Below are 27011 nucleotides of genomic sequence, written 5' to 3' on the forward strand. Positions count from 1 at the left end.
TTTGTTGTTTGCTGGGAAATTGTTTGCTACATGGTGGCCTACTGTGTGTTTTTATTGCTATATTTAGAGAGTATTGTTTTAACCTAAAGGGAGTAATGCAAGGTCAAACAGAGATGCTCAGAAACGAGTTAACTCCCACGCCACTCCTGCTTCCACCTCTCTGTGTTTCTGTTTGTCTTTCTTTGTATGCCTGTCCTATTCACTCGTATTTCATTCCCTTTCTCTTCGCAGACTTACTCCCTTAAATTCCATACTCCCTTATTCCCTTATTCATTTCCTCCTCGCTTCTCCTCTTACCTTCCCTCTTTCCTTCCTCTGTTTCTCCCCCCTCTCTTTGTTCTGTCCCCTCCATTTCTCTCCATCATTTCCTCCCACCTTTCCAATTCGATCAGGCTACTTTAATCCCTTTTGTTTTCCTAGTGTGCTATTTCACAGTAGAGCGGCTACCGAGCGGTCAAGGTCATGCCTGGCTTCGTGTCAGTGTGGCATATCAAATGATATTAAACTTACTAATTGGCTTTGTGTTTGCTTCCAATGGATGCTTTTAAGACTGTAAATTTACCAAGGAGTAAACTTACTTCTTGAACTTCCTGGAATAATTAGATTGTATTTTGTATTTAAGTTATAATCTAACTTATGAGCTTGTCAAACAACAAATTTGTTCAAAACTGTAGTATTTTGTCTTTTTCTTGGAGGGGTCAGAATGATCCATTTTCTCGTAGATCAAGTTGCACACTCTTCATTCATGCCCAGTATACTAATATACTAATTATTCAGGTCTTACATAACCAGGCTGAATTTACTGCTGATGCTACTACCGGTACTAAAGTTTTCATTTTTCTTCTACCCTAAAGGTCCCCCCAGGGTGTCAGAGCGGGTGAACCATCGGCAGAGCGCACGTCTGGGTCGCACGGTTAAGCTGCCCTGCCCTGTGGAGGGTGACCCCCCTCCCCTCATCATGTGGACCAAAGATGGCCGCAACATCCACAGGGGCTGGACACGGTTCAGGGTGTCACAGCACGCTCTGCGTATTAAGGAGGTGGAGATGGACGATGCAGGAACTTACATCTGTAAGGCCACCAATGGGTTTGGCAGCGTAAATGTCAACTACACACTTATTGTGATAGGTAAGTGTTTGGTGCATGAGACATCAATGTGAACCTTTGGATGAATTACGTAGTAGAACTGTTTGAGCACGAAATGAATCATTTTGTGCTTCAAGTAAATGGTAAATGTAAAATTGAGTTGCACCAGTGCAGGCGATGCAAACTGTTAGTCCGGAGGCATGGAAATTCCTCATCTGTGTGTGCGTCTCAATGTTAATGTCACTATAAAAGAGGCTTTGTTGTGCCATGTTTCTTTTTCCTATACAATGCCCAGAAGGCTGTATTGTTGTTAGTGTCTGGGTGGGTGAGCTGTTATGTGGAGGCAGTAGTCTGTGACTCCTCTGACAACCTTGTTGCACAAATACAAGTGTGTATTTTATTTTATGTACATGGACTCAAATAACCACTTCCCTCAACTCTTATCCATGTAAACAAAATACCTGTTGGAAGGACAGTGTGTCAGCGTACATTTACACATGCAAGCCTCTGTCTTTGCCTGCTCGTGTGTCTGGGTCTGTGTGCCGGTGAACCTCCACACCCGTCTGTGTGCGCGCGCGCTTCATTCCACGAGTTTGTGCACATGCCACCCGATTTTGTGTGTGTCTCTGTGTGTGCGTGCGCGCGTGTGTGTGTGTGTGTGTCAGGTTTCAGTCAGTAGAGTGGATGCCAGCAGAGTGATTAAGGCTGCATAGCGTTCCAGAGAATCTGACTAAAGCTGTACTCTCTATACTGCGTCGGCACTTCAAAGACTGGGTTGAGTGAAATGCTCCGATGCAAATTCATTCATTCGGTGTTTTAAAAGGACAAAAGTATATCTTCAATTTGAAATTAAGTCATGCACCAAAGTTAACAGGAGCCAGGTTGAAATCTTAGACAACACAACACTCGCAGAAAACCTAATGATGCAGCGTTTTATCTATCAATGAATATGAAGATTTTCTTCCTATAGATACAGCATAGATTTTATTATCATTGAAATGACAGGTCTGAATTTCGGTTATAGTGTCAACAATACAGTTTCAGTCCCAGTTTTCCATAAATTTGCATATTGCCAGTCGAAAATATCCTTTTATTTTCCTGTAATTATTATCGGTATGCATTCAAAGCTGCATCGGTCTTGACCTGAACTTCAAAGGCAAGCTGGCATACAGAGGGCGGGGGCGGTGGTGGAAGGGTTGGGGGGCAACAGCTGCCGCTGAGGTCATCCAGGCAAGCAGCTGCTGCCCCCTTCTCCCCTCCCTCATTCACTGTCCCTTTCACTCACTTCACATATGCACACACACGTTCATGCTATGCACAGTTAATTGGGCAAATGTATGTATATTATGTGTTTGTCAGTCTCACTGGTAATGAGAACCAATCCTGTGAATTACAACATCAAAACTTGAGAATAGGATCCTTTCCACTTAAAGCAAAGTAAACTGTGCAAAAGTAGACAGTCATACAATATATTGACTTTCAAGCTCATTAGAGCAGCAAGGATTGGCTTGAGAGTTTTGCATGCATGTACATGTACATGTAATTAATTAAAAATCCAAGCAGGGTAATGTAACTTGTATGTTTCCAATAGAAAATGATCGTGGCTTGCAGACTCTGGAAACTGTTTTCGTAGCTGGATCAATCTACATTGGTAAGGATGCTCAGAGCATGGAGCAGTAGTTGTTGTAATACCTTACTCTGTGGACCTTTACCTGTTTCTCTGTTTGATGTACTTTGCTGCTCTGCTAAGGGTTCTCTCACTGTTTCGCTTCCTTGCTTCCACCACACGTCCTCTTCGCTTTCATCTCCCCTCCTTACCTGTGTGGTCCTGTGTTAATTATCTTATGACCGGTCTGTTTCACAGTAATGAGCCCACACCTGCATCTTATTGTATTTCCCTCTCAATTTCTAACCAAGAGTATCATTTAACACCTTTTTCTTATTAGCACCCAATATCAGCGCTCATTCCTCCTTCCCCCAGTCAGCTGGCTCATTTTCCTCCAACCACGTTTAATTTGTACCAATATTTTCACAGTTTCCTATTTTCCCCAGATGTTTTAGCATTCGATTGCCGTAAAACACCCACTGTACTCCGCCTCAGTGGTTGGAAGGCATGGAGAGGCATTTTGTGAAGGCAGGCTTTTGTTGATGTGGGGAAATTGGAAGATTCTTTGAAGGGTTAGTTCTTTTATTGTGTGTAGGTTGGAAAATGTTTGTAAGTAAAATGTGTGCGTGTGTTTGTGTGAGTGTGTGGTTGTTTATTTGAGGACTTTTGCATGCGCGTATGTTCATGCGTCGTTGTGAGAAGATTTATTGGACCACCAATAAAGTGAAACCAAAAAAGATTTTTTTTCTGCTCTACAAACCACAGTGACCTTCAAAAAAACTGAAAAGGCGAGGCAAGCTTCTCTTTCGTACTCCCGCAGTCTTTTCGTGCAGTTTCTTCTCTTTTGTTCTCCCTTATTCGCTTTTCTTTAACTTTGTCTTTTCATATTGTGAATTTTTTTTTCTTTTACTAGAGCAATGAATTATAGAACATTTATAGCTTAAACCAGATGCGATGACAATGAAAGCATGTCTGGAGCAGAATTGGGAAACTGTGCATAAAAAGGACGGAAGGAAATGGCTTGGAGTCGTGTGTGTGTGCGTGCATGCTTGCATTTAGGCGTGCTTTCAGTGCATGTGCGCATAAAAATGCGGTTTTGAGTTTTAATGAGCACGTGCGTGTGTGTCAGTGTGCATATGCAGGTCTGTTCGCAAGTGGGTGACATGATGATTTGTGGTGATTTAAGAGCTCAACCATAGCAGCTGACATCTGTTCATAATTGGAGAACAAAGCGCAAAGACAGGCAGAGAAAGATATCAAACCTCGACCTAACGTATGTTTGAATAAATACGGTTGTACATGATTTATGTTCATCAAGCCGTGGCTACGTAATGAAGACTGAAGAAAGACAAATCACAACATTAAACATGACAAATGGCAAAAACCAAAGCAGGACTATGAAGAAAATTGATTTAGAAAATTATTGTTTCTTCAATAACATCTGGTGATTTAATGCCAGGATTAGCCCACTAATAGCAGTGAACTCCTGACATCACACAGCTCCGCCCTGTTTGTCATGAGACTTTAATGTGGTACTGCACACCAAATAAATGGTTTCACATCGTTGCCTGAGACTGCTTGTTTCCTGGTAGGCCTGCACTTCTTTGACAGCAAATCCAGCTCGTTTTTGCACGTTCAGTCTTTCTTCATTAAACTGCATTGCATGTGTGAGACCGCAGCTGTCTTCCGGCCAGAAGCTAACACATGAGATCACGTTGCAGACCAACATCATCTCGCCATCCGTCAGTTTCTCCATCCTGATGCCCCCTCTTATTTCGTGTTCTCAAATTTCTGATTTTTTTAATTGAGATATCTGGTGCCTCATCTGGAGAGGATGTAGTGGCAGCCAAGGTTTGCAACTTAATTGGTGTGAGTCACACGCAAAGAGAGAAAAGTATGTGTCTGTGATTGCGCAGAGCTTAAAATGAATCTCAAGTAACCCAGTGTCTTGCCCTCGCTACCTCATCCACCTACTTGACAAATTAACCATTTCTGCTCAGGTTAGTTGGTGTTCACTCTAGCATTTGAGGCCTTACAGGAAGTAGGTCCTCAGTAAAAAGCGCAAAACATTAAAAAAGCTGTCATTTTAAGATAGAGCCCAGAAATCATCACGTTGTTTACCCCTCCTCCTCTTGAACTTAAAGATGCCTTAATAGCAGGGGATCTGGTTCCAGGAGAAGTTCCCTTCCTTTGTCTCTCCTTATGGAAATACCTGTTTCATTATAGCGCATAATTTTATTAGATTCTCAACTGAAGAAGTCTCAGCTGGGAATTTTTAATAATGTATGGTAAAAATCAGAAATAAGTTACATTGTATTCCAGAAGTCTTTGCATTTAAAAATGACACGAGCTTATGCTTGATTCGGCCAACAGTTGCAGAAAGTTAGGGCAGAGTTGAAAGAGTGTATGTGCGCCTGTTTCTTCGCCTGTCACAGTCATTTTATTCGTTTCCGCATCACATTTGTTCCGTTCTCTTTGGTCCTGCTTTTGTTACAACACGCCGCCCTTACAGTGAAGTAGACAAAGCTGTTGCTCCGGATATCAGGGTGGCACTGTGGAGATGTAAACATGCTGGTGTGTATGCGTGCGTGTTCAGGCAGATATGACGCAGCAGAAAGAACGGGTTCAGGTTTCAAAAGCTGTTTACCACCTTGTTGTTTCTTGTAACGATAAACATTAAGATGCACATGGATATATTTACTGCATCTTTTTGCATATACATGTCAACAAGACGGGACAGGAAAATATTTGTCCAATCCCTCACATGCACATGTCACCGGCAAATGTGGACAAAATACAGATGCAAACTGACATCAGCACAGTCGCACACTCCTCAGAGGCCCCTGCCTCCATTTCACGCTTGTCTGTCCCACATCCTCTCGTTCTGCCTCGTTTCACTTCCAGCAAAGAGGAGGAAAGAAGATGGACATGGGGGAGACGCAGCAAAAGAAAACAGAGCCGTCAACAATGCCGGAGAATAAAAGAGAACAATAAAATCTACGGAAGTCTTGGAAAAACTGTCTTCACAGGTTGAGATGCATTCAAAGCAGTGTAGGGATAAGGAGAGTTGTATCTGCTGCGTCTCCTTTTACCTAACACTGAGGTGGTCTGTGGAAAATAGTAGCCACGAATACTTATCTCTCTTAACTTCTCATGCAAACTACAACCAACTCTTCTCACAGTCACCTTCTCTCTGCTTTTTTTCCCGTCCTTTTTTCATCCACCTCAAATATCCTTCTTGTATTTCTCTCAAAACCCTCCTGCAGTTGGATTCCTTCAGCATTACCAGTCAAGAGGAGACGTCTTTTCTCTTGAGCGTCTTTCACCTCCTCGTTCTTTTGCCTTCTGTTTGCCTTCATGCTCCATTAACATCTGTGTATGACCATGTGTGTGTGTGTGTGTGTGTCTGAGTGCATATGGCTTTTTCTCTACTGATTGTACGCCAAGTAAAGCTCTCACAGACCCCTAATGGGTCTTAAATACCCCGTGCTAGCTTTGACTTCAATTCTCCGCACTAGATGCCATCTGTCAGTCAACAAGCCTTTTTCTCAAGGCCCAAGCAGTGACTCATTTTGAGGAGAAAATCCACCCGAAAACTGAAGTGAAGCACACGTTTCATATGATTACAGAGAGTATAAGTGGTATGTCTAACTGAAGGCTGAAAACTCTTTAAATTACAGTTTTTCTATGAAATCCTCCCATTCCTCTCACTGTCGTGTGTCAGAGTTAGATTCAGAGTTAGGGAAAACTGACATCTGCTTCCACTTTCCCACTCGTTACTTCTAATGTAGTTACTGCTAGTAGTAGAAGCTAAATGCATATTGGTATCGACAATATATGGCCAAAACTTCGAAAAGCACCATCTGCTTGATTGTGGAAGAATCTGGAAGACTAGCAGGACGGTGTGCCCTGCTGCACCACAGCAACTGCGCGGTAACAGCTCAGAGGCCAAGGCACTGACCAGGCCTCCAAACTTCACAGATCTCAGTGCCGTCAAGAGTGTGTGCGCCGAGCAAACAGATCCACAGGAGCCAAAGTATCCATCCAGACTGCTTAAGTATTACCAAGGTAGTTTTAACATTGTGGTTGATTCATAGATGTTGTATTAATGTGTTACTGTTGGGTTATCAGGTGAGAGCCGTACGTGTGTCAGAAAGATTAATGGGCTGGGAAAAACCATTAAGCTTTAGTGCAGGTAACTTTCTTTAAAATTACACGTTCTGACAAACTTATAATGTAGCAATTTAATGCTGTAATTGCTTTTTTTTAAGTCAACTTAATAGCAAATACAGCTGTTGAGTAAAGACAGTACTGCTCAGTATGCAGAGTATTTCTGTTTTACTGGCACTCGACCTCTACGTATCCTCTCCGTCTTGCTCTTTGCTGTATTCTGCGCTCTGTTAATTCTGTTTGAGGAAGGAATTTGATCTTAACTTCATTTACCAGCTCCTCAAAACTCTAAAGCAAACACATTTTCACCCTTGGTTTCCACAGCAACTCTCCCACAGCTAATCTGAGGTGTAATGTTACCTCTCTGTGTGTTTTGGCACAGCAGCGTCCTTTGAGTGAAAAACATGAGACTAATAAGAAATGTAGCAGGGTTTTATATGTATCATTTGATGCCCCATCACTCACATCATGAAGTGCACTCCGTCCCCAGATATGGGTAAAACTACACGAAACTGAAAATTTGAGGATGCGAGATGCTTTAAAGTATCTCAGTTTGTCAATTAAGGCGGACGTGTCCAACAGTGATAGAAGATGGGAGAATCTGAAAGGCAGGGAGGGTGAGGACATATCACAATGAAAGCAAGCTAGACTGGAGGAAATATAATTGTAGAAACTGGGTTTGAAGTGGAAGAGTGGAGAGCTATGGTTATAATTCTTTAAAAGGTCTTAAAGGTAAATGTTTTTCTATAAAAATCTACCATTTTGTATTATGGACAATTAAAAAATGTTTGGAAAAAATCTATATTTTTAATAAATTCACAGAACACATGTCGCATTACATTTATGCCGAACTAGACATCGGAACCACATCTTGTTTTTTCGATGGGGTACTAAGAATAAGTGCGCTGTGTGCTTCTGATGACCATCAATGACATAGGTAAGTGCAAATTCAGTAACATTTTATTAATTCTTATTGATTTTGGTTGTTATAAACTCATAAAATTGCTTCCAAAGGGTTTAAAACCCTTAAATCTAACTGTCTTTAAGCATAGGAACCAGAGATTACTGTGTGACAAAACATTTTAATTTAAGATGCTCTGTTTTGCAAAGTTTTTACACAGTCGTATAAGCTTAAGAGAAGCTCTTAACCTCTTAACTTTGAATAGACAGAAAATGTCAGCATGATTACCAATTTAATCTCTATTTTAAACCAAAAAAGAGTCATAATCCAAACTTACATTTTTTGATAACTGTCCATCCTGGACATCAGACACCACAAAAGATAACTGCAGATAAAAGTATACATTTTTAACAAACAAATGATACATTTAGAGATCACAGCCTGCTGTTAGAGAATCAACAAGTTAAGATGTGAGCAGGTGATTTAGCAGGGAGAGCTCGGTGCAATTGTAAGAGGCATCGACAAAGCCTCTCAAGGAGACACTCGCTGTTTCCAGAGTGGGTCCTTATGGGAGATGTGTCCTGCACCCCCATCACTTAACAGCCACCCACTGCCACTCCAAAGCCTCACCCCACCTGCAAATGAAAGCAAACAAGGTGCTTCGGAGAGCCTCTCTGCATAACTTGCAGTCCCTCACACAGAGCAACAATGACGCTACAAACTCACAGCAGTGGGGTTAACCTCTCCAAAAAACTAATTGGTGAAGTCTCTCACACACACACACACTACAAATGACTGGGAGGAGGGGAAGATGGAGGAGAGGAGGGAAGAAGGAGGGAGGAAATGAGGGATTAAGAAAGAGGAGGGAGTAGCGCAACAGATAACTAACATGTAGTACGTCAAATAAATCTGTGAATAATGTAAGTTATATAATAGTTGGATAATAGTGTATCTCTGGGTTCTGTTTAAACAGATAAACAATACTTTAAACTGCTGAAACCATGAGGGATACTGCAGCACGATATTTCCATTTAAAAATACTTAAATATGCGATTAGCTATGTGATATGAATCAAATGATATACTGATCAAGACAACAACAAAAAAAGTTTCCGAAAGTTTTACAAAGAACGAAGGAAAGGGAAGTGAATGGCTGAGTGTGGGTATTCGTGCCTGATCGGAGGAGTTAGCAGGGGAGCTGAACTTCTGAATAGACAGCTTAGTGGCCATTATACGGTCTAGAGGATTAGTCCTGTTAACTATTGTTACCCTCAGGGGGTAGCAGCACACACACACACACACACACACAAATACGCAAGCATTCATGCTGCCATACCTAGACGCGTGTATTTTTTTCCTTTTTATACACTAATTTTATTTATTTATTTATTTATTTATTTATTTATTTATTTATTTATTTATTTATTTATTTTCTATCACATAGATATTAACTCATGCGCAGATAACTTGGAACACACATGCCATACACCCCCACCCTCCCACCCTGCCCTGTAACTCCATAATAGGCCAATCTATTGACAGACCTGCTTGTTCGCTCGAGGAGTCTTTTCTCATTAAGACCAGGATTTTGTCGCTGGCCCCGCAGGCTCCATTGTCCACTTAGAGCACGTTATTAGGCCTTCCCTCTGTAACAACCCCCGTGCTGAATAGACCTGAGAGGAGTGGAGAGCCTGCGGAGGGCAGAACAGGGTCTGGCAATTAGCAAAGACATGTTTGAAGAGAAAAGGGGGGGGAAGAATGGAGAACTGGGGGAGAAAGAGCGAGCAGACCTGTGCTACAAAAAGCTTTCGTTTGAAGTTTTAGAAACTTTTGTCTGCTTTTGCTGCTTTCACTGTTGTGCCGTCATCAAAGCCAAAGACAGGTTCTTCAGCACACACCATCCCTCCTCCTCCTCTTCCCTTCCCCTCTGTTCTTTTCTGTTCTTCCCTCGTTTGTTACTCTTCTCCTCCAAAGTGCATTTGTGTCCACGCTGAAAGGCTCTGTATCTTCTGCGTTCGCTTTGATGTCTTAATGACGACATGGAGAGCAAATTATTCTCAGCGATTCCCTCCTTTATTCTCTTTTTGTCACTTTTTCGGATTCCAGCAATTACATCTGGCTTTTCCAGATGTCACTGCACTGACAGCAAGCAGGACAGGATACGACAGAACAACTCACACTGAGCTGAATAAAAAGCAGCAGGCGTGGAAAAACTTGTTCCACTTATCAAAATGTTTATCGCAGTTTGAACTATGCATCCCAAAGCTGGTGCTCTATCTGGATTTGATGAAGCCTTGTTGACTTGTCAGTGTTTTCCTGTCATGTGTTTATAGGTATGCAGTCTAAACAGTTTTTTTAAAGCTGCCTCTATTTCATATCTATTTAAGCTTCAGGAAGTTTGATTAAATGCTTTATCTCGCCTATTTCTAAACGTTCGGCATAGCTGGAATGAAATAAGCAAAGAAAAAATATGATTAGAGAAAATTACCGCAGACAGAAATATCTTAAGAAATTACATGTAATTTGAAACAGATAACGTCACCATTAAAGAAGAAATGAGCTCCAACAGACGGGTTTTGTTCCGAGCCATCAGGTGTGCGTCTGCATGTAGTTACTTGCATAATTTTGCAGCATTCCAGCGCATTATATTTCACCAAAATGCATGCACAATACATTTCCCTCTCTGTTCTCTGGGTAAGATGTGTGTGTAGTTTTCCCCATGGTTCTTAGGCAAATACAGCAATGGGTCTACGGCGCCTCTGCTATCAGGCCTGAGTTTGATCAGTGTGACAGTATCCTGAAAACTGATACACTCACACGAAAACACACACCACACACTCTGTGGCCGTGACCTCAAGCTCCTCTCCACAATGCTGTTTTCTAACGCTGTTTGCATTTTAATGAGTATGTGATATTTGGAGATTTAAGTGCTGCGTCAGCCTCCCTCCCTCCTTTTTTTTTGCCTGAACATCTCAATCCTAAATTTGTGTTATGATTTATTCTGTGTTCATCGCCATGTAAGTGTTTATGTATCAAACATACTGAATTTAGCACTTTGACATAAGATTATACACAGTTGCATCCATCCATTCGCGTCCGCTTCTCCTTTTCAGGGTCGCGGGGGGCGCTGGAGCCTATCCCAGCTGTCATAGGGCGAGAGGCGGGGTACACCCTGGGCAGGTCGCCGGTCTGTCGCAGGGCCAACACACAGAGACAGACAACCATTCGTGCTCACATTCACTCCCGCATTCACACCTATGGGCAATTTTGATTAATCAATTAACCTATCCCCATAAACTGCATTATCTCGGTGGGAGGAAGCCGGAGCACCCGGAGGGAACCCACGCAAACTCCACCCAGAAAGACCGCGGCCTGATGGTGGAATTGAACTCAGGACCTTCTTGCTGTGCTGTAACAGTGCTAACCACCATGCAACCGTGCTGCCTGCACAGTTGCAATCAAGGCTAATATTTTTTGACAGTTAACGTTTAGCTTTACGTGTGTCTGATTTAAACTATTGTGCTCTTAGTGACCAAAAGAATAGTTACTAGTATCAGCTATAAGGTAAAACAGAAGTAAGAATATTAGTGAGAAAGGAGTGTGTATCGCTGCTGTCAGACAATTTTTAAATAATTTAAACAAGCCAGAAAGTTAACATCCAGTCGACCCATCAGATTCCTTTCTCTTTACTATACTAGTGATGGTTTGCTACATCATGACTTCAGACACCTCATTAGGTCGAAAAGACAGCGGTCCGACATACTGCATCGATTGGATCAAGGCAGACGTCTGTTTCAGTGTCCTTCGGTCATTCACAGGCTTCCAGCAGTGTCACCATGGTTTTGCTGGTTGTTAGCAGAATTTATTCACTATCAAAGAAACGTGCTATTTTGTTTTACTTTGAAGTGCATGTCAATATGTAGTTAATAGGTCCTGGGATACAGCGTGTACTTGGAACACACACAGAATGAATGCAGTTATCTTCTCTACTAAAATGTTCTCTAGGGGAGTAAAATACGACAGTTTGAGGTGAGCAAGAAAGCATCCCACTGAGTGTTGACAAAAAAGTTGCATTGTTATTAATCCACAAACAGCTCTGAGTAACAAGAATGACTGTTGAACAAAGCAGGAATTGGGGTGAGTCATGTTGAAACATGGCCCAGCGGCGCATCGTGATGTGAGGGTTAGTTTTACATTGTTGTAAATAGTTGTTCATCAAAGACATCCTCTCAGCATGTAGCCTCACACAGCAGAGCATGCCAGCAACTTTGAAGTTCAAGAAGACAACCGCATATTGTCAGCATGTACGCAATTAAATGCATACACAACAGCATGGGGACGCACGTTGGAACACCTAATGAGCACCCGTGCAGATCCGTGCCGAAACGGTGATACGTGCATGTTTGTGCAAAGTTAACAAGCTCATCCGCACACTTGTGGCATATTCACGCTCAACAGGTTCGGTGTTCGCTTTGAAGTGTGGCTAGACAGTTACATTCCAGCACGGATCACAGCAGAGTTCAGCAGTAAGCAGAGCAGTGGTCTACAGACCGGGCTCTTTGTTAGGGAATAGTAATTTCTGGGTTTCAGACTTAAAAAAATTCTACAGTTATTATTAGAACGCCAGCTTGGTGGGGGTTTTGGCAGGTTAGGAGTTGACAAGTAAGGCCCCAGTCACACAGGCCTAGACACCTATTAGCGCACAGGTGTCGAACTCCAGGCCTCGAGGGCCAGTGTCCTGCAGGTGTCCTTGATCCAACACAGCTGATTTCAATAGCTAAATGACCTCCTCAACATGTGTTGAATTTCTCCAGAAGCCTGGTAATGAACTAATCGTTTGATTCAGTTGTGTTGCCACAGGGTGAGATCTAAAACCTGCAGGACACCAGACCTCGAGGCCTGGAGTTCGACACCCCTGTATTAGCGACTGTCTGGCAACCACTGGTAACAAGGAAAAAAGGTGTAGGTGAGAGGTTGTTGGCTGTTGCTGCTTGAAATTGGTTGCAAAGAGGTATATGATGCTGCAGTTGCCTTGCTCACTAGCAGATTGCCGCAGTCGCCCACAGTTTGTATGGAAATGACTGCCAAACACTTAACGGCTAATGAAACTGAAAAGTGCACCTCACACTGGAAACAGAGACCATTTGTTCATTTACAGTGAATATGTTGCTTCAGCAGTGAGGCATAACTTTTACTTTGAAGACAGACGCTCTCTGTTTCCAGTTTGCGTGACACGTTTAAGGTTTCGCTACTGCTCAGTGGTTTGTTTCCAAGTGTTTGCAGACAAGTCTGCATCTTCCATGCAAACTAGAGGTCTAAGCAGCAATCTGCTAGCAATCACAGCACTCAAAACGTATTTTTTGGTGCAACACCCTCAGCTGGTCAGGAAATATATTTTTTACTTGTTGTTTGTCCACTGTGACAAAATAGCTGTCAGTCAACTTGAATTTCATTGTTGGGAAGAGGGCGTAGAAGACGGAGCCCAATTGTACATGAGAGGAAGGGAGAAATGTATAGTGAACATCTTAGAACATTGTTTTATATGGTCAGACCTTTCCAGGCTTATGTATTGTAGACTCTTCATTTCACTCTCTGCACAAATTTGAAGCAATGTGTTGTTTTTACTTCTTATGGAAGTGTTCAGAAAGAAAGTGTTTTGATCAGCTTTATCAACAGGCAAGTCCTATTTTAAGTAGAAACTGAGATTTGGGAGGAAACCCAGGTAGAAAGGTTGTTTTCAGCCTCATCTACCTCTCATTGCTCCTTAGCCGCCTTGATTGCACCGATTGCCTGTTGTGAAAATGAATTAAACAATGTAAGAAGAGAAAAAAGGTTAATTGGGGACAAAACTTTTGCTAATGAGCAGATATTTGACTAGAATATAATTTGATACAGGGCAGAGCAGGGTGGGCGAGCGAGAGAATGATTGAGAGTTCAAAGTGCTGAGCCGAGGCCGTCGGTGTCTGTTTCAAAGGCGGCACGTGGCGATGGATGTGAGAGATTCGTTAATTCTGCAGAGCAGAGCACTGCCTTGAAGTTTACTAGGGTTACACGCGCAGCAGCTGGACGGACACACAGTCTCAAAAGCATACACAACCAGGTACAAATGCTGTCCACACGCAGACATAAAAGAGCGCACGTATGCTTATAGGCACCCACACACACATAAATCAAGGCAGATGCAGTAATTACAAGTTCAGCACACTCAGGTAATTTTATGCATAAATACAAACCCGTCGGTACAAAAACAATAATTTGTAGGACATACATTTAACTTTATTAAATGTTTCATTTGCAGCCAGATTTATTCTTTTGCTTTTTAACGCATAATAGTCGTTTAACACTGACACAAGCACATTGCTGCTGTTTTCGCATCCTTGAGGAACTGCTGCAGCGTTTCTGCCCCCTGCTGAGCAGCAGGTTTGTCACTTGGCGAGGAAGCAATAATTTATCGATGGAGACATCATCTATTTTTGGAAGATGACAGTTGTTTTACGAGCCAGGATGATTTGAGGCTGGAGCAAATTACTAAATATATCTGACTTGGTGCAACATTAAGAGCCGGTGCATTTTCTGCATCCTATCAGATCATATACCTCAGTGTCTATTTAAGTTATCGGTCTGCAGTATATTTGTAAAGCAATGTCTCAAACAAGTTTTTCAAATAGTTTTTTAATGTAATTAATTTTTTTTTTTTTTTGGTTTGTTTGTTTTTTGTTTGTTGGTTAAGTCACTGGTAACTAGTCAGACTTAACGCTTATGTAAAGCACACCGTGGGAAAATAAGTCATGCACGTTGTCCAGATCATTGACGAATAGTGTTTTAGTCACAAATGTTTCGAGTTTGAATGCTGTTATTGTTACTACCACATTCTTTAGTGCTGTGTTTTTGCTGAAACTTGTCGCTCCAGTTCATTTACAGCAATGCATATGTGCATCCTTTCACATGCATGTTAAATATTGTTTAACCCATCTATATAGTACATTGACACACTTGGTTTCCACTTTTGTTATCTCAGAGGCCCTCCGTCATCCCCTCTGAGCAGCAAACGTGAAGTAATTCAGTAATTCCACTGAATCATTTCTGACCTTGTCTGGATTGCCTCCATCATGGCTAAAGCTTTACACTGCAGCTGTATGTTTGCCAGATTCCTGCATGGCGTCCATATTGTCTCCATTTTTGGCTAATCTCTGTTTGTGTTCAGTGCTTGACCCTGCTCCTCTTTCAGCGAAGTGTGAACAGTGATGTAAAACAGCTACACGAATAAGCGCACATGCAAAGATTTATATACCATCACAGTAACACACAGATGGAAAAAAGGGTGAAAAGGAAAAGTAAGAAGAACAAATTAAATACTTTACTTTCATACTGAGGCTTTAAAAAACTAAATAAACCTAGCCAGATGCTTGTGCTACACAGACACACACCCACGTACTTCACATTAACCAACACACAAAGAAAATTGAAAACTTGATCCTTTACTGTATGTTTTCAGAACTCATAAATCCCATTGCTGTGTGATGTTTATGAGGGAGTGTGTGGAACCACTTGTGCCTGTATGTTATTTCACCACCCTGTTGATATTTTACGCTCTGACACAGTCCATGTTCGGGGTTGGAGGAGCTCAAGATACTTCATGTGTTGGTTTTTCGTGACTAAACCGAGGCCTCATTGTTGTATTAAGTCTGACCGCCAAGGGTCACAGTTTCTGAAAATATACCATACATATAAACAACTGCTGCAAAACGGATCTGCACTTATTAACACTCCATAAAAACCTAGCATGCTAATCACATATTGTGTATTTAAATAATATCAAATGGTGATTGAATAAGACAGGATTTGTGCTTTGTCAGCTGGAAGAGATATCACTGAACTCTCATTACCGTATATTCTTCTGGCACATTCTGGTGAATCTTTTTGCAACTACTGACTCATTGTAGCAGAAATGAGGAGGAAATAAAATTGCTATCGATCCCAGATGGAAAAATCCCGTTCCTTTAGTTAGGGCCTGGGCTCAGCAATAGGAAAACAGGTAGAAGCCCTCAATTGTGTATTATTATGTTGGTATATTACGTTTCAATACATTCAGGACACTATATGGATAAAACTATTCTGCCTTACTCTATTCTATAGGTTTAACGTGTAGGTAGGTTTATTAATGGTACACCGGTAAGCCACCTGAGAGATAATTTAACTATATATATTAGGGGTGCAAAGATACACAAAATTCACGGTTCGGTTCGGTTCGATACTTTGGTGTCACGGTTCGATATTTTTTCGATACAAAAAAATGTTCATGCCTTTTTAATTTGTCATTTATTAAAATTACAAATATATATTTTAACTCAAAAGTACAGTTTTTAAAATTAATGTTGCTGAAAGAACAAAATAATAATAATAAAAATAAATCTATCTGATCGAGAAATCACTCATCTTTGGAAAAGAGAGTTTATTACAGAGAAATGGCTCTTTTCAAAATAAAAGCTATACTATACGCTTCTTCTGGGATATATTCTCAGCAGCATATTAAACATATCAGGTCCCCATAAGGAGAATCATGTGCTAACGGCTGTCTAAATGACTCAGGTAAAGTTTGTAGCATGCGTGCTTGTTGTTTTTGTCTGCTTCCACTTGTCTTTGCACTAGGATGATGTCGGCGTAAATGTGCAGTCATATTCGTTGTGTTCCCACTAGTGCTGTCAGCGTTAATCTCATTAAAATGACGTCAACGCCATGAAGCAGCAAATCTCCGTTAACAAGTTACCGCGGATTGCCCTGTGCGTGGAGCTGGACAGCGTCAACACCTTAACAAGATAACTGCGCTAACCCACTAGTTCCCACCAATTGAGCATTGCGTGGCACATTCGACATACTGTTTTACTTTAGTCCATGACGCGCTTACCATCAGGGTCATGCTTCACATGAAAACCAAAATAGTTCCAAACGCCAGCTCTGAATGAGGGTGGGGGAGGTTCAATTTGCCATGTTGCAACGAGCTTAGCTTCTACCTTGCTAGCTTGTGCTGCGCTCAGTGGATCTGCACTCGACAGTGCAGCCTAGGCGGAGTAGTCGAACGCAGATCCACCGAGCGCTCAACACAGACAGCATCGTCAGAAGAAAAGTTGATAAAATAAATAAAAAATTTTGCATTGTTCGATACATATGCGTACCGAACCGAAAGCACTGTATCGAACGGTTCAATATCGATACGAGTATTGTTGCACCCCTAATATATATATATATATAGATATATTTATATGTAGACATACACCCCTTAGATGTCGTGGATATCTTGGTTAGCACTTGGTTACCACTTAATATGTATGCAACCATAATACCGATACAGTCCATTTAGTTTTCTATAGCAGTTGCATTTGAAAGTAATTTGAACTATGGCACAGACCTTCAGCTACTTTTTATTATTACTATCACTGTCGAGTTTCAGAAAAATCGAAGGATTGATTTTAAGTGTGCCATATTTTCCAAACAACACAGTAATAACGACGGCCCGCTAGCATGCTCTACCAAAAATAGTGCTTTGTTGTGTATCTGACGGACGAAAGCTAAACAGGTCCACTGAAGTTGCAGCATTTTTACAAACCAATTCTGGTTCATCCGTGTCATTCAACGAGCCGCTTTTGCTCTTCTCATTCTGCGTCGCCGCCATGTGCGTATGTAAACAAAGTCACTGCGCATGCACGTTTTACCCATATTCTATCGCGATATTTCATTTTCCTATCGTTGCCCAAAATTACACCGGTATTACCGTGAACGGTATGATATAGCCCAGCCCTACATCTCGTGTTTTTAAACGTACAATAATTTTCCATTAAACTTGAACTTTGGCAGCACAAGTGCACTCCATTTTACAGAGGAGAAAATGTGTATCATAACAGCTTTCATTGATTATGAAAAATATAAATTCACTGCTCACTAGTGTTTCAAGTATAGTATTTATTACATACATAATGACACTGTGGTAAACGCATGTAATGAGGAGAAATTTGAGTTTATAGTCCTGCTTTATTCTTCAGACACAGTGTGGACAAGAGCACTGACTTGTAGCTTATAAACTTAATATGAATTAATTTAGAAAAGGATTTGTTAGATAGAGAACAAAGGGAACACTACAGTTTAATACAGCTGTACAGTGGATCTGTACTGAGAAGTCTGTAGCTGTTGCGAGCCTATAGGGTGGTAGGATTTACTTCCTGGAACAATTTTTTATTGCCAAGCATTTTTAGCCAAAACCCAACTCTCTGGCTTAAATTAGTTACCTGGAAGCATCAGCTAATTGAGGATTTGGTGCATAGGAACTGGGAATTTTAAGGGCTTTTCTGTTCTCAATGGGTTTTTTGTTGTTGTTATTCAACACTCGTAGCTACACATGCAGTCAGAACTTAATCCAAGCAGGTTGTGCTTTCAAGAAAATGAAAAGGGGGGAGGGGGGTGCTTTGAGGGGCAAAACACACGAGCACCACAGCAGTTCAGGTCATAGCAACCACTGTTGGGTGTAACAAATGATTAAAGTTTGCATTAGTGTAATTGCATTCCATTTTTAAGTAATGCAGTAATGTAACAAGTTACTTTAATAATGCAGTAATCACATTACAGTTATGTTGTTACTTGTGTTGCAAAGGTTCTTCAGTTATCTGCATGCTGGTTGGTTAAAAAGTGTTTGTTTGTTTTTTCTTCCATTCATGTCACTGAGCAACATGAAAGTAACGAATGACTTTTTCCAGGAGGTAGTTAAGTAACGTGCTGCGTTAGTTTTTACAAAAGTGTTGTTTAAAGAACATTTAGGCCAAGTTACTGACACAAAGAACAACTAAGCAGATTTTTAACTTTTGTTTTATAAGCATTTTATTCCATGTGTGTTTTCAGTATAGATGTGAAAAGACATTTAGAAAGCTGAAGGTTTAATTAATTTTGTGTATTCGAAATTACCAGAAATTACTTATGTAAGTTGTAGACCAGAGCCGCATGTTCCATTATTGAATCCTTTTTATTCTTTTTGCGTTTTTACATAGTTTCAAAACTTACATTTGGTAAGATGATTGGTTATTTGTAGCAGGCTGGTTCTTAGCAAGTGTATCCTATATTAGACTATCTAAAGCAAAGAAATCTGAACTATTGCCACAAGGTCACTGTAGTAGGAAAGCTTTTTGTCGCTTTCTACCCAAGTGTTACTGATGAGATAGTACTCTGACTGTATTCCTTGCACTGTTAAAGCATGTATGCGCACTTGCACTTGATTAAAAGATCAGCAAAGAACATCATCGGTTTTTAGAGTTCAAGAAAATGTATATTTTGTGGATTTATGGAGTGCTCCCAATCTGTCAAACTCCGCTCTTTGTAGCCAGAAAATCTGGGTTTTTCGTATGATTAGCTTTAGAATATTTTCTGGTTTCTTCTTGACCTTACTGAGTGACTGACAGTTGGACATACAGACTCAGACATGCCACTGCGTGGTTATGAAATACAGCCAAGCCTCAGGTGAATGTAACAGATCTGACATAAACCAGACACACACGCACAGATGGTTAACCCAACAGTGGAAAGCAGCACCTCTACCTCCTCAACGCATGATGCTATGATAGTTTTTTCCTACAAATGTGTGTGTGCGTGCGTGTGTGTGTGTGTAGACAGAGTGGAAACAGCAGGTTGCCTTTATTCATGACCATACAGTCACCCTCCTCTCTCATGCATCTACTCATACCTTACACACACACACACACACATACAGGTGGCTGTAATTAGTGTGTAGAGCCCATTCATGGCACAAGATCAAACTGTGGGCCGCTCAGTTTCAGGAACTACAGAGCCCTGTTCAGAGTTAGACATACTCACTTAACCACATTCATTGATGCACGCACCTTTGCTCTGTAGTCCTCATGCTGTGTTTCTAATGTGATGCTGGCATACGAGAGGCTTCCCCTTAAAATGTTTTTGTTTAGTCTGCTCATTCAAAAGAGTTCTGTTTGACTTAACAGCAGAAACTTACACACTGTGTAAGTATTTACTTCAGCGAGGAGAGAATACAGAGAGAGAAGGTGGAGAGCAGGGGATTATGGGTTAGATAAGCCTGAAATGTTCAACATCTCCAATCAGCCATAAGACTACACACATTTGGTTTTTGCTGCAACGGTAGGCAGAATCTACACAGCTGGGAACAAGGTTATGAAAGCAGGAATAATGCTGCTGGAGAAAATCACACAGCTCTGAGCGGTCAGCTTTTTCATTCTGGTGATCAGGGAGCTTTCTCTGTGAGTTTATTTGACGTTTTTTTGGCATTCCGTCTCTCGGTTGGGTTTATTTAGTCTTCTGAAAGCCTTGATGGTAAAAACACTTAGTGGTAAAACTCCTTTATTTCATTGTGTTCCTTTAGTTCATCAATGATATACTTGGTAATAGTCCATAGATGTTCCGCCTTCATATGAGCAGAATATGTGCAGAACTGTGCAACTGGCCAGTCAGTTAACTTTACAAGGCTTTGATTTATTGTAAACATTGTTTTTTACGTTTTCTAAGACCTTATTTATGCAGCCAGCCTCTCCGAACAGCCTATCTCGGTCAATCAGGCCGGCTGACTCTGTTATTTGCTGCAAACGACTGCTGAAAACTCATTTCTATAGGTTAACCTCTCCTTCCCCTTCATTTTTGGCCATAGTTTGCAACCATTTGCATGTATGTGTGTAATTTGGAATGAATGCCTGCCGGTATGACTGATTACGTGTCTGTATGTTTGAGCAAGTTCACTTATCTTCAGTGTGTGGCTTTTATTTGAACTGTAAAGCACTTTGGAACTCTGTGTTTTGAAACATGCTATGCAAATAAAGTTATTATTGTTCTTACTTTATCTCCAATTTCCGAGGCCCACTACAGTATTTAAAAAAAGACTTCCCCCAGTTTCATTTGAAACTGGATCTAATATATAATAAAAAAAGGTTTTTTGTCTGACGTATTTTGCTTAATAGCTAACTAAAATATGCCTTTGGTGCCTCTATTTCAACCCCACAGACAGTTCTGTGTTTAAAGCTGGCTTAGCTGTATCTGTTGGTGCAGCATAGCTGAATAGTGAGGTAAATGTTGCTAATTTTTGTTCCACTAAAACTTATGAGCTGATATGGATAAATGAGGAAAATTTTTTGGAGCTTACTGAGTTTGGAAAAACTGAAAAGTAGCTGCTGCTGGTTTCCAAAATGATCTGCCATATGCACCTCTTTTCAAATTCATCCAGCGTTAAAAGGTTACATTGCATTCGGGACTCTAGTCAATCAGAGTCCTTACCTTGCTTTAAAATACAAAATCAGAATTAAAGATTTCCTGGATGTCACCCCACCTTTATCCTCACACACATGCACCCTGAGCCGTCTCAGATTTTCCCTTATTTTAAAACACATGCTGCTAAGGAATGCTAGGTAATCAACCCCATATTTAGATCGCCTCGTGAATTAGTTGAGTGCGTGTTTCTGTTGGATTTGTTCACACCAAATAGGTCAGAAAGCTGGAATCAATTTCCCTCCCGAACACTGATGTGTGTTCATCATATTTCAGAGTCCAGGATGGCACATCGTGTAGTCACATTTGTAAACAGCATCGTAAAGTTGCTCTCGTAAAAAAACAAACAAAAAAAGAAACTGGTGTACGGGGGCCAGTGGAAAGGGTTGGACTAGTGAATGGGGTTAGCTGGAAGAGAAACTCCATCAGGTGTTGGTGTGCGCATGTCTGCGTGTGTCTGCATTTGAGGGGTAATGAGATCAAATGTTCCTGAAACATTTCAGAGCAAAAGATGTTTTTCTTATGAGCATACAAGGATCTTTTTTCAGCTCAAAAATTAGTTATGCGTGTGTGTGTGCGTGAATTAGTACTTTAATGCATGATGGAAAATGTCTTCACCTCTAGCACACGTCACCAGTGTGATCACTGGCCACTAAGTAGTCTGAGCTTGCAAATGTACAAGCAGTTAATATGTCATTTAAGCCAGTGTTGCTCCTCACACGGAGCAGAAGTTAACTGCAGTGTATGAGTGTCTGCCCTGTGGATACAGCTAATAAATCTCTCTCTCCATACTGTTGCCTTTTTCTCTCCAACTCTCTTTTCATCTTTCGCTCCTGCTGCCTCCTGACCTATTCAAAAAGTCAGTCGTATCCCGTCTTGTTTGCTCTCTCTCTCTGTGTCGCAGTCCCTTTCACTGTCTCTCACTCCCATGCTGTTAATAGAGGACAAAGCAGCACAAGTTGTAATCATTTCCATAAGGCTACACAGCATCTGCACAGCCAGTAGTGGAAATCTGCGTCTGTGTGTGTGCACTTTGGAATGAACTACACATGTGCACACGTGTACACTTACTGTTTTCTCTGGAGAACATGACAGCTTTATGCATACATAAAGTGACTGCTTTTACCTATACACCATGTATCAGGGGGCAAATCTTAATTGTGCAAACGTGTTGTGTAAAATGGGTTTTGGGCAAGCGAGCTAAAGGAGAGAAAGAAGACAGAACAGAAAGGTTGATGGAAAGGTAACAGAAGTTTAGTTAAAACTTGCTGGATAAGATCTGATCATTATTTTATTATCGCTTCATCTTTAAACTTTTAAACCGGAAAAATCTGATTTGGAGAAAACAAATGTCATCAGATTATCTGCGATTACACTGAATCCAGTTTATTGTTTTGTCTATTTTCTTCACATTTGACAAGTGGGCTCGATCAGATGTGTGTGCTGATTGACTCTCAGTCAACTCTAAACATTATTATACTTAAACACCAAGTAAATAACTAGACTGAAAAACATTAGTCGTTCGGTGCAGGCAGTTACTGGCATTTTGTTACGTTTGCAGATATGGGTCGTGGAGTTCAAAGAGTCAAGTTTGCACAGTTTTCAATGAGCCACACAAAAGTGAAAGAGGACTATAAGAAGAAATGTTTTGTCAAAATATCAACCCTGCTCTTAGGTGCTGTGTGTTATAGACCTAAACTCGGGCTTTTCACTCATTATTTTATTTTTATTGACACTTTCATATTTATAGCCATGTGTTTGATGAGGCTTTTGTTTGTTCCCACACACTTAGAGGATTACATGAGCTGCTATTTACATATTAAACACAAGCCATACTGCAGAATCTGTCCACAGTCCTATATTTATCTAGAGCTACACTGTGTATATCTAACCATTTATTATAATCACTTTGGTGTAGAGTTGCAACAGACTATGCATAAATATTCTGAAAAACAATGTTGCTGGAGAGAAAAGTATGTTTGGAACGTAGGCTCGAGATGCTATGGTGTAATACTTTGTGAAAAAGAAACAGACGGATGTAAAAAGAGAAGTTTTGGATGTTTCTCTCTTTGCCATTTAAGTTTCAAAAATGTGTGTAACCTTTGGTGTTATTCCATCTCCCACAATAGTAGGCTTATAACAAAAGACAGAAACCCACAACATGTGGTTTCATTGTTTCCAGAGTCTCATTGAACTGATTGAATTATAATGATAGTGTGTTTAGGTAGAGGGTCAGAGCACTGACAGGCCAAACAGCTGCCGAAGGACAAATGTTGTTTATTCTGCTGGCTCTTATAAAAGATGGGTTTGGAGGAAGATGTATGCTAACACAACTGTACTGAAAAAATGGGATTTAACATTGTCAAACATTCAGTTCTTTTTTTAGACTGCAATTTCACCCTCTTACCCAGGTTTCTTTTTTAAATATTATTGTAATACTGTCCACTTTAAATGCCATCAGCCCATCTTGTGGCCATTATTAGATTAAATCAGTCACATAAATAATAAATAGGTGCCCTGCTCGGCCTAGTTGAAGGTCAGAATGTGCACAGGTGCCATTCTTTTTCACCACTGATAAACTAAAAGCAACCCAGTGGTCATGTGCATGTAAAGGCTGTAGTTGAATATTTTTAGCATATTATATTATTGCTTATTATTGGTAGATGAGATGAATTGCAATGCAAAATGTAGTATTTGGGCTTAATGAGTCTTTAAAACTAAAATATTTTGAACTTCTCATCCAGATTTCTAGGCACTGCGGTCTTGACTGCAGGTTCATAATAATGAACACCAAGTAGAAGCGAAAGTAATCAGTCATTGAGAACAACAAATTCCTTCCATCTATTTTCTTCTGCTTATTCAATTCAGCGTTCCTGGGGAGCTGGAGCCTTTTCCAGGGTACACCCTGAACTGGTCGCCAGTCTACTGCCAAACAACAAAGCATGCTCAAAAAAAAGGAAATCAAAGGAAACTATAACAGAGCTTTCAGTAAAGCTGTGCTATTATTAACTCAGGGGATTGGGGAATGGTCTTTTTGTACAGCCATCACATACAGAATAGAGACAGGTTTTCTTAATAAAATGAATAAAGTCTGACTGAAAACAGAAAGTTTTAGCTTGTCAAACTACATCTGTTGAAAAGAATAATATCTATATCTAATTCAATAATATGTTCAAAACTTTAAAATATGATTGAAAGCTACAAATATTAAATATTATTTCAAGGTAAACAGTTAATAATTACTGCTGATTTAGCTTCTTCTTTAAAATGAAAATGTAATCTGTGTAATGTTTTAAGGTTATTTTGTGGTCTCTCTGATCATTTGCACAGCATGCACTGTGCTTTAGATCCAGCTTTGGTCAAAACTGCAACCCTCTACAACAGCGGCGACCCCAACCTTTTTTGCGCCACGGACCGGCCTTTAAGGTGTCGCGGATAAATACAACAAAATAAAACTAGTACCGGTACAGAAAAAAAGAAGATTTATTCATAACACACGTGAAAAGACCCAAGAAAACCGAGTTAACGATAAAAGTAATAACAAAATAACGCTGAAAACCGATGAAAACCCTGAAAACCAGACATTTCAGACCTGGGCCTCAACTCTCGCGGCCCAGTACCAAACGACTCACGTACCGGTCCGAGGACCGCTGCTCTACAATATTTAAAGGGAGCTTAAGTGAAACTAAGTCCTCCTTGGATGAAGGTTTAACTGAACAATGGTTCTCCTTTCAGTGTTGTGTAAAATGCCTTTGCTTGTGGTAGCTCCTGTCTGAAATAAGAAGTCAAACAAGTTAGTGAAGAAAGCTGTGGCTGCATGAAGCCTGAAACTATGACGATGGTCAATTTTAGAGGACTAACAGTGGTTTACAGGGTTTGTCAGACACACAAACTCACATCAGGACTGCTGGTTTTGGCCCTGAAGCTGCAACAACCAGCGGTCAGCAGAGGCTGACCTAGAAACATCCTTTTCTCTGTCGCCTCTGTCAGTGCGCCCCAGGGTGGCTGTGGCTACAATGTAGCTTGCCATCACCAGTGTGTGAATGGGTGGATGACTGGATATGTAAAGCGCTTTGGGGTCCTTAGGGACTAGTAAAGCGCTATATAAATACAGGCCATTTACCATTTACCATTTTCTCTCCCTCAGACATGCACACACATCAGCTTAATCGCACGCACGGAGGTTCTGTCCACATATCCAATGTCTCTCTATTAAAACGTGGAAGGACATGACCCTTTAGGAAAACACTGCCCCCTGGACACACTCGTAGATACATACACACACTGGACTGTGGGAGTCATATTTCTGAGCGTGCTCATGTACAATTGCTGCCTTTTCTCTAAAGACATGAAAGCAAATACAAGAAGAGGTTATACAAATACACACACTCTCAGAGGGGTATGCGGCCGGTTAAAGTGTGAAATGTAGCACGCTGTTGAACCATTTCCCCCCTGTAGATGTAGATTTAGACAAAGATGAATAAAAAGAAACAAAGAAGCAAAGAGGCGGAAAATGAAAAAGAGATGCAAAGCACAAGAAAGAGGAAGGAGTGAATGTTCAGTTCAGAGCCAGGCAGGAATATTTAAAGGAGCGCGACCATAAATTTTATACTCATTGTGGATTTGCACATCAGAAGCTACAAGCGCACATGTTTTTACAATTATGGCACTTCACAACAGGTAGCAAACTGCATACTTTCAGTGGAAAATATGGATTTGTATCCACTGCCTGTACAGACACAGAAATAAAGTCCTTGCACATCTTCTTCAAGGACTATAAATCTTCACAATGATACAGCAGAGACAAGCACAAAGATATTATGTACATGATGTTATAATTTGACACTGACCAGAAACATGTGGCCCAAAAACAGATGGAAAATACAAAAGGTAGGGCCAAAGTCAAACCTTTTCTTGTTTCTTGTTTTATTGTGCAGTGTTGGTTTAATTGTGGTTTTTAACCATAGTTTTTTGTACTTTCCAGACTCTTTTTAACCTGTTTTTCTACCATATACCTCACTAGTAGTGGAAACATTATGCTAAAGGGACACTTGGTGCATTCAAAGGTGATACCAAGGAATCACGAACAAGCATCTGTATGCAATGAGTATGAAGTTAGTTTGGCCAATGTCCAACATTTTGTTATTCACCACTAGACCCTCATCATCCTCATCTTTGCTGTTTCTGAATATTTCATTGTTGGCAGTCCTTACACACTGGTCTTCGTGTGTGTGTGTGTGTGTGTGTGTGTGTGTGTGTGTGTGTGTGTGTGTGTGTGTGTGTGTGTGTCCGTGTGTGTGTGTGTATTAGCTGTTGTCAGCACCAGGCAACGTATCTGGCCGAACATTAGAAGGTGGAACAAGATCAGAAGAAAGCATTTTGTTTATTAAAAGCAGCTGAAGCAGGGAGGGTATATTTTCGACTATGTGTGTTCAACTTGAAACAAACAGCAAAACGTTAAGTCTGCCCCCACAGCCCTGCACTCATGTAACCGAGCTGAAGAAAGGTATGAAACTGGCTCCGCTGGCAGAAACCGTTTGAAAGCCTGGTTGTTGAACGTGCTGACAGATTGCAGATTTCACACTGAAATATGTATTTTTACTCACTAAAGGGCAAGAAGACTGCAAATCTCATTCAGTCACATTCAAAACATGAACAATATTTAGTGCAGTTGAGTCTTGGTTTGTTCTTTTGTCTCAGAGTCTCTCAGTCGAAGCCGTCTACAAGCATCTTGTATTTATAGAAGTATTTCTAGTAGCTTTGTTTAAGTAGTAGAACCTGGTACCAGGTCCTTTTTAGTAGTCTCTAAAAAGGATGGGTTTAGCAGCAGGTATACCATCGCCTCAATGTCCTCCATTGCTGTGTTGTGGTTGTGTCACATACAAATGGCATCTTGGGACTCATCTGCAATGGAAAATGACCAGTCGAGTCAAGTTGAGCTGAGGTGCTAGTAGAAAAGAGAAATT

The 27011-nt window shown here is 40.8% G+C and overlaps 1 protein-coding gene across 2 annotated transcripts in view; it reads left to right on the plus strand.

Annotated features, from left to right (window-relative positions):
* Positions 1 to 27011, plus strand: part of fgfrl1a (fibroblast growth factor receptor like 1a) — a 71109-nt gene that overhangs the window by 25105 nt on the left and 18993 nt on the right. The window contains exons 3-4 of one of the 2 annotated variants that reach the window (XM_012919725.4): positions 855 to 1127; positions 2677 to 2736. In XM_012919725.4, the coding sequence (XP_012775179.1) occupies positions 855 to 1127; positions 2677 to 2736 (333 nt within the window). The remainder of the gene's footprint in view (positions 1 to 854; positions 1128 to 2676; positions 2737 to 27011) is intronic. The other variant, XM_004553594.4, reaches the window with a different exon arrangement.

Source organism: Maylandia zebra, linkage group LG2, assembly GCF_041146795.1.
Source record: "Maylandia zebra isolate NMK-2024a linkage group LG2, Mzebra_GT3a, whole genome shotgun sequence".
Lineage (NCBI taxonomy): Eukaryota > Metazoa > Chordata > Actinopteri > Cichliformes > Cichlidae > Maylandia > Maylandia zebra.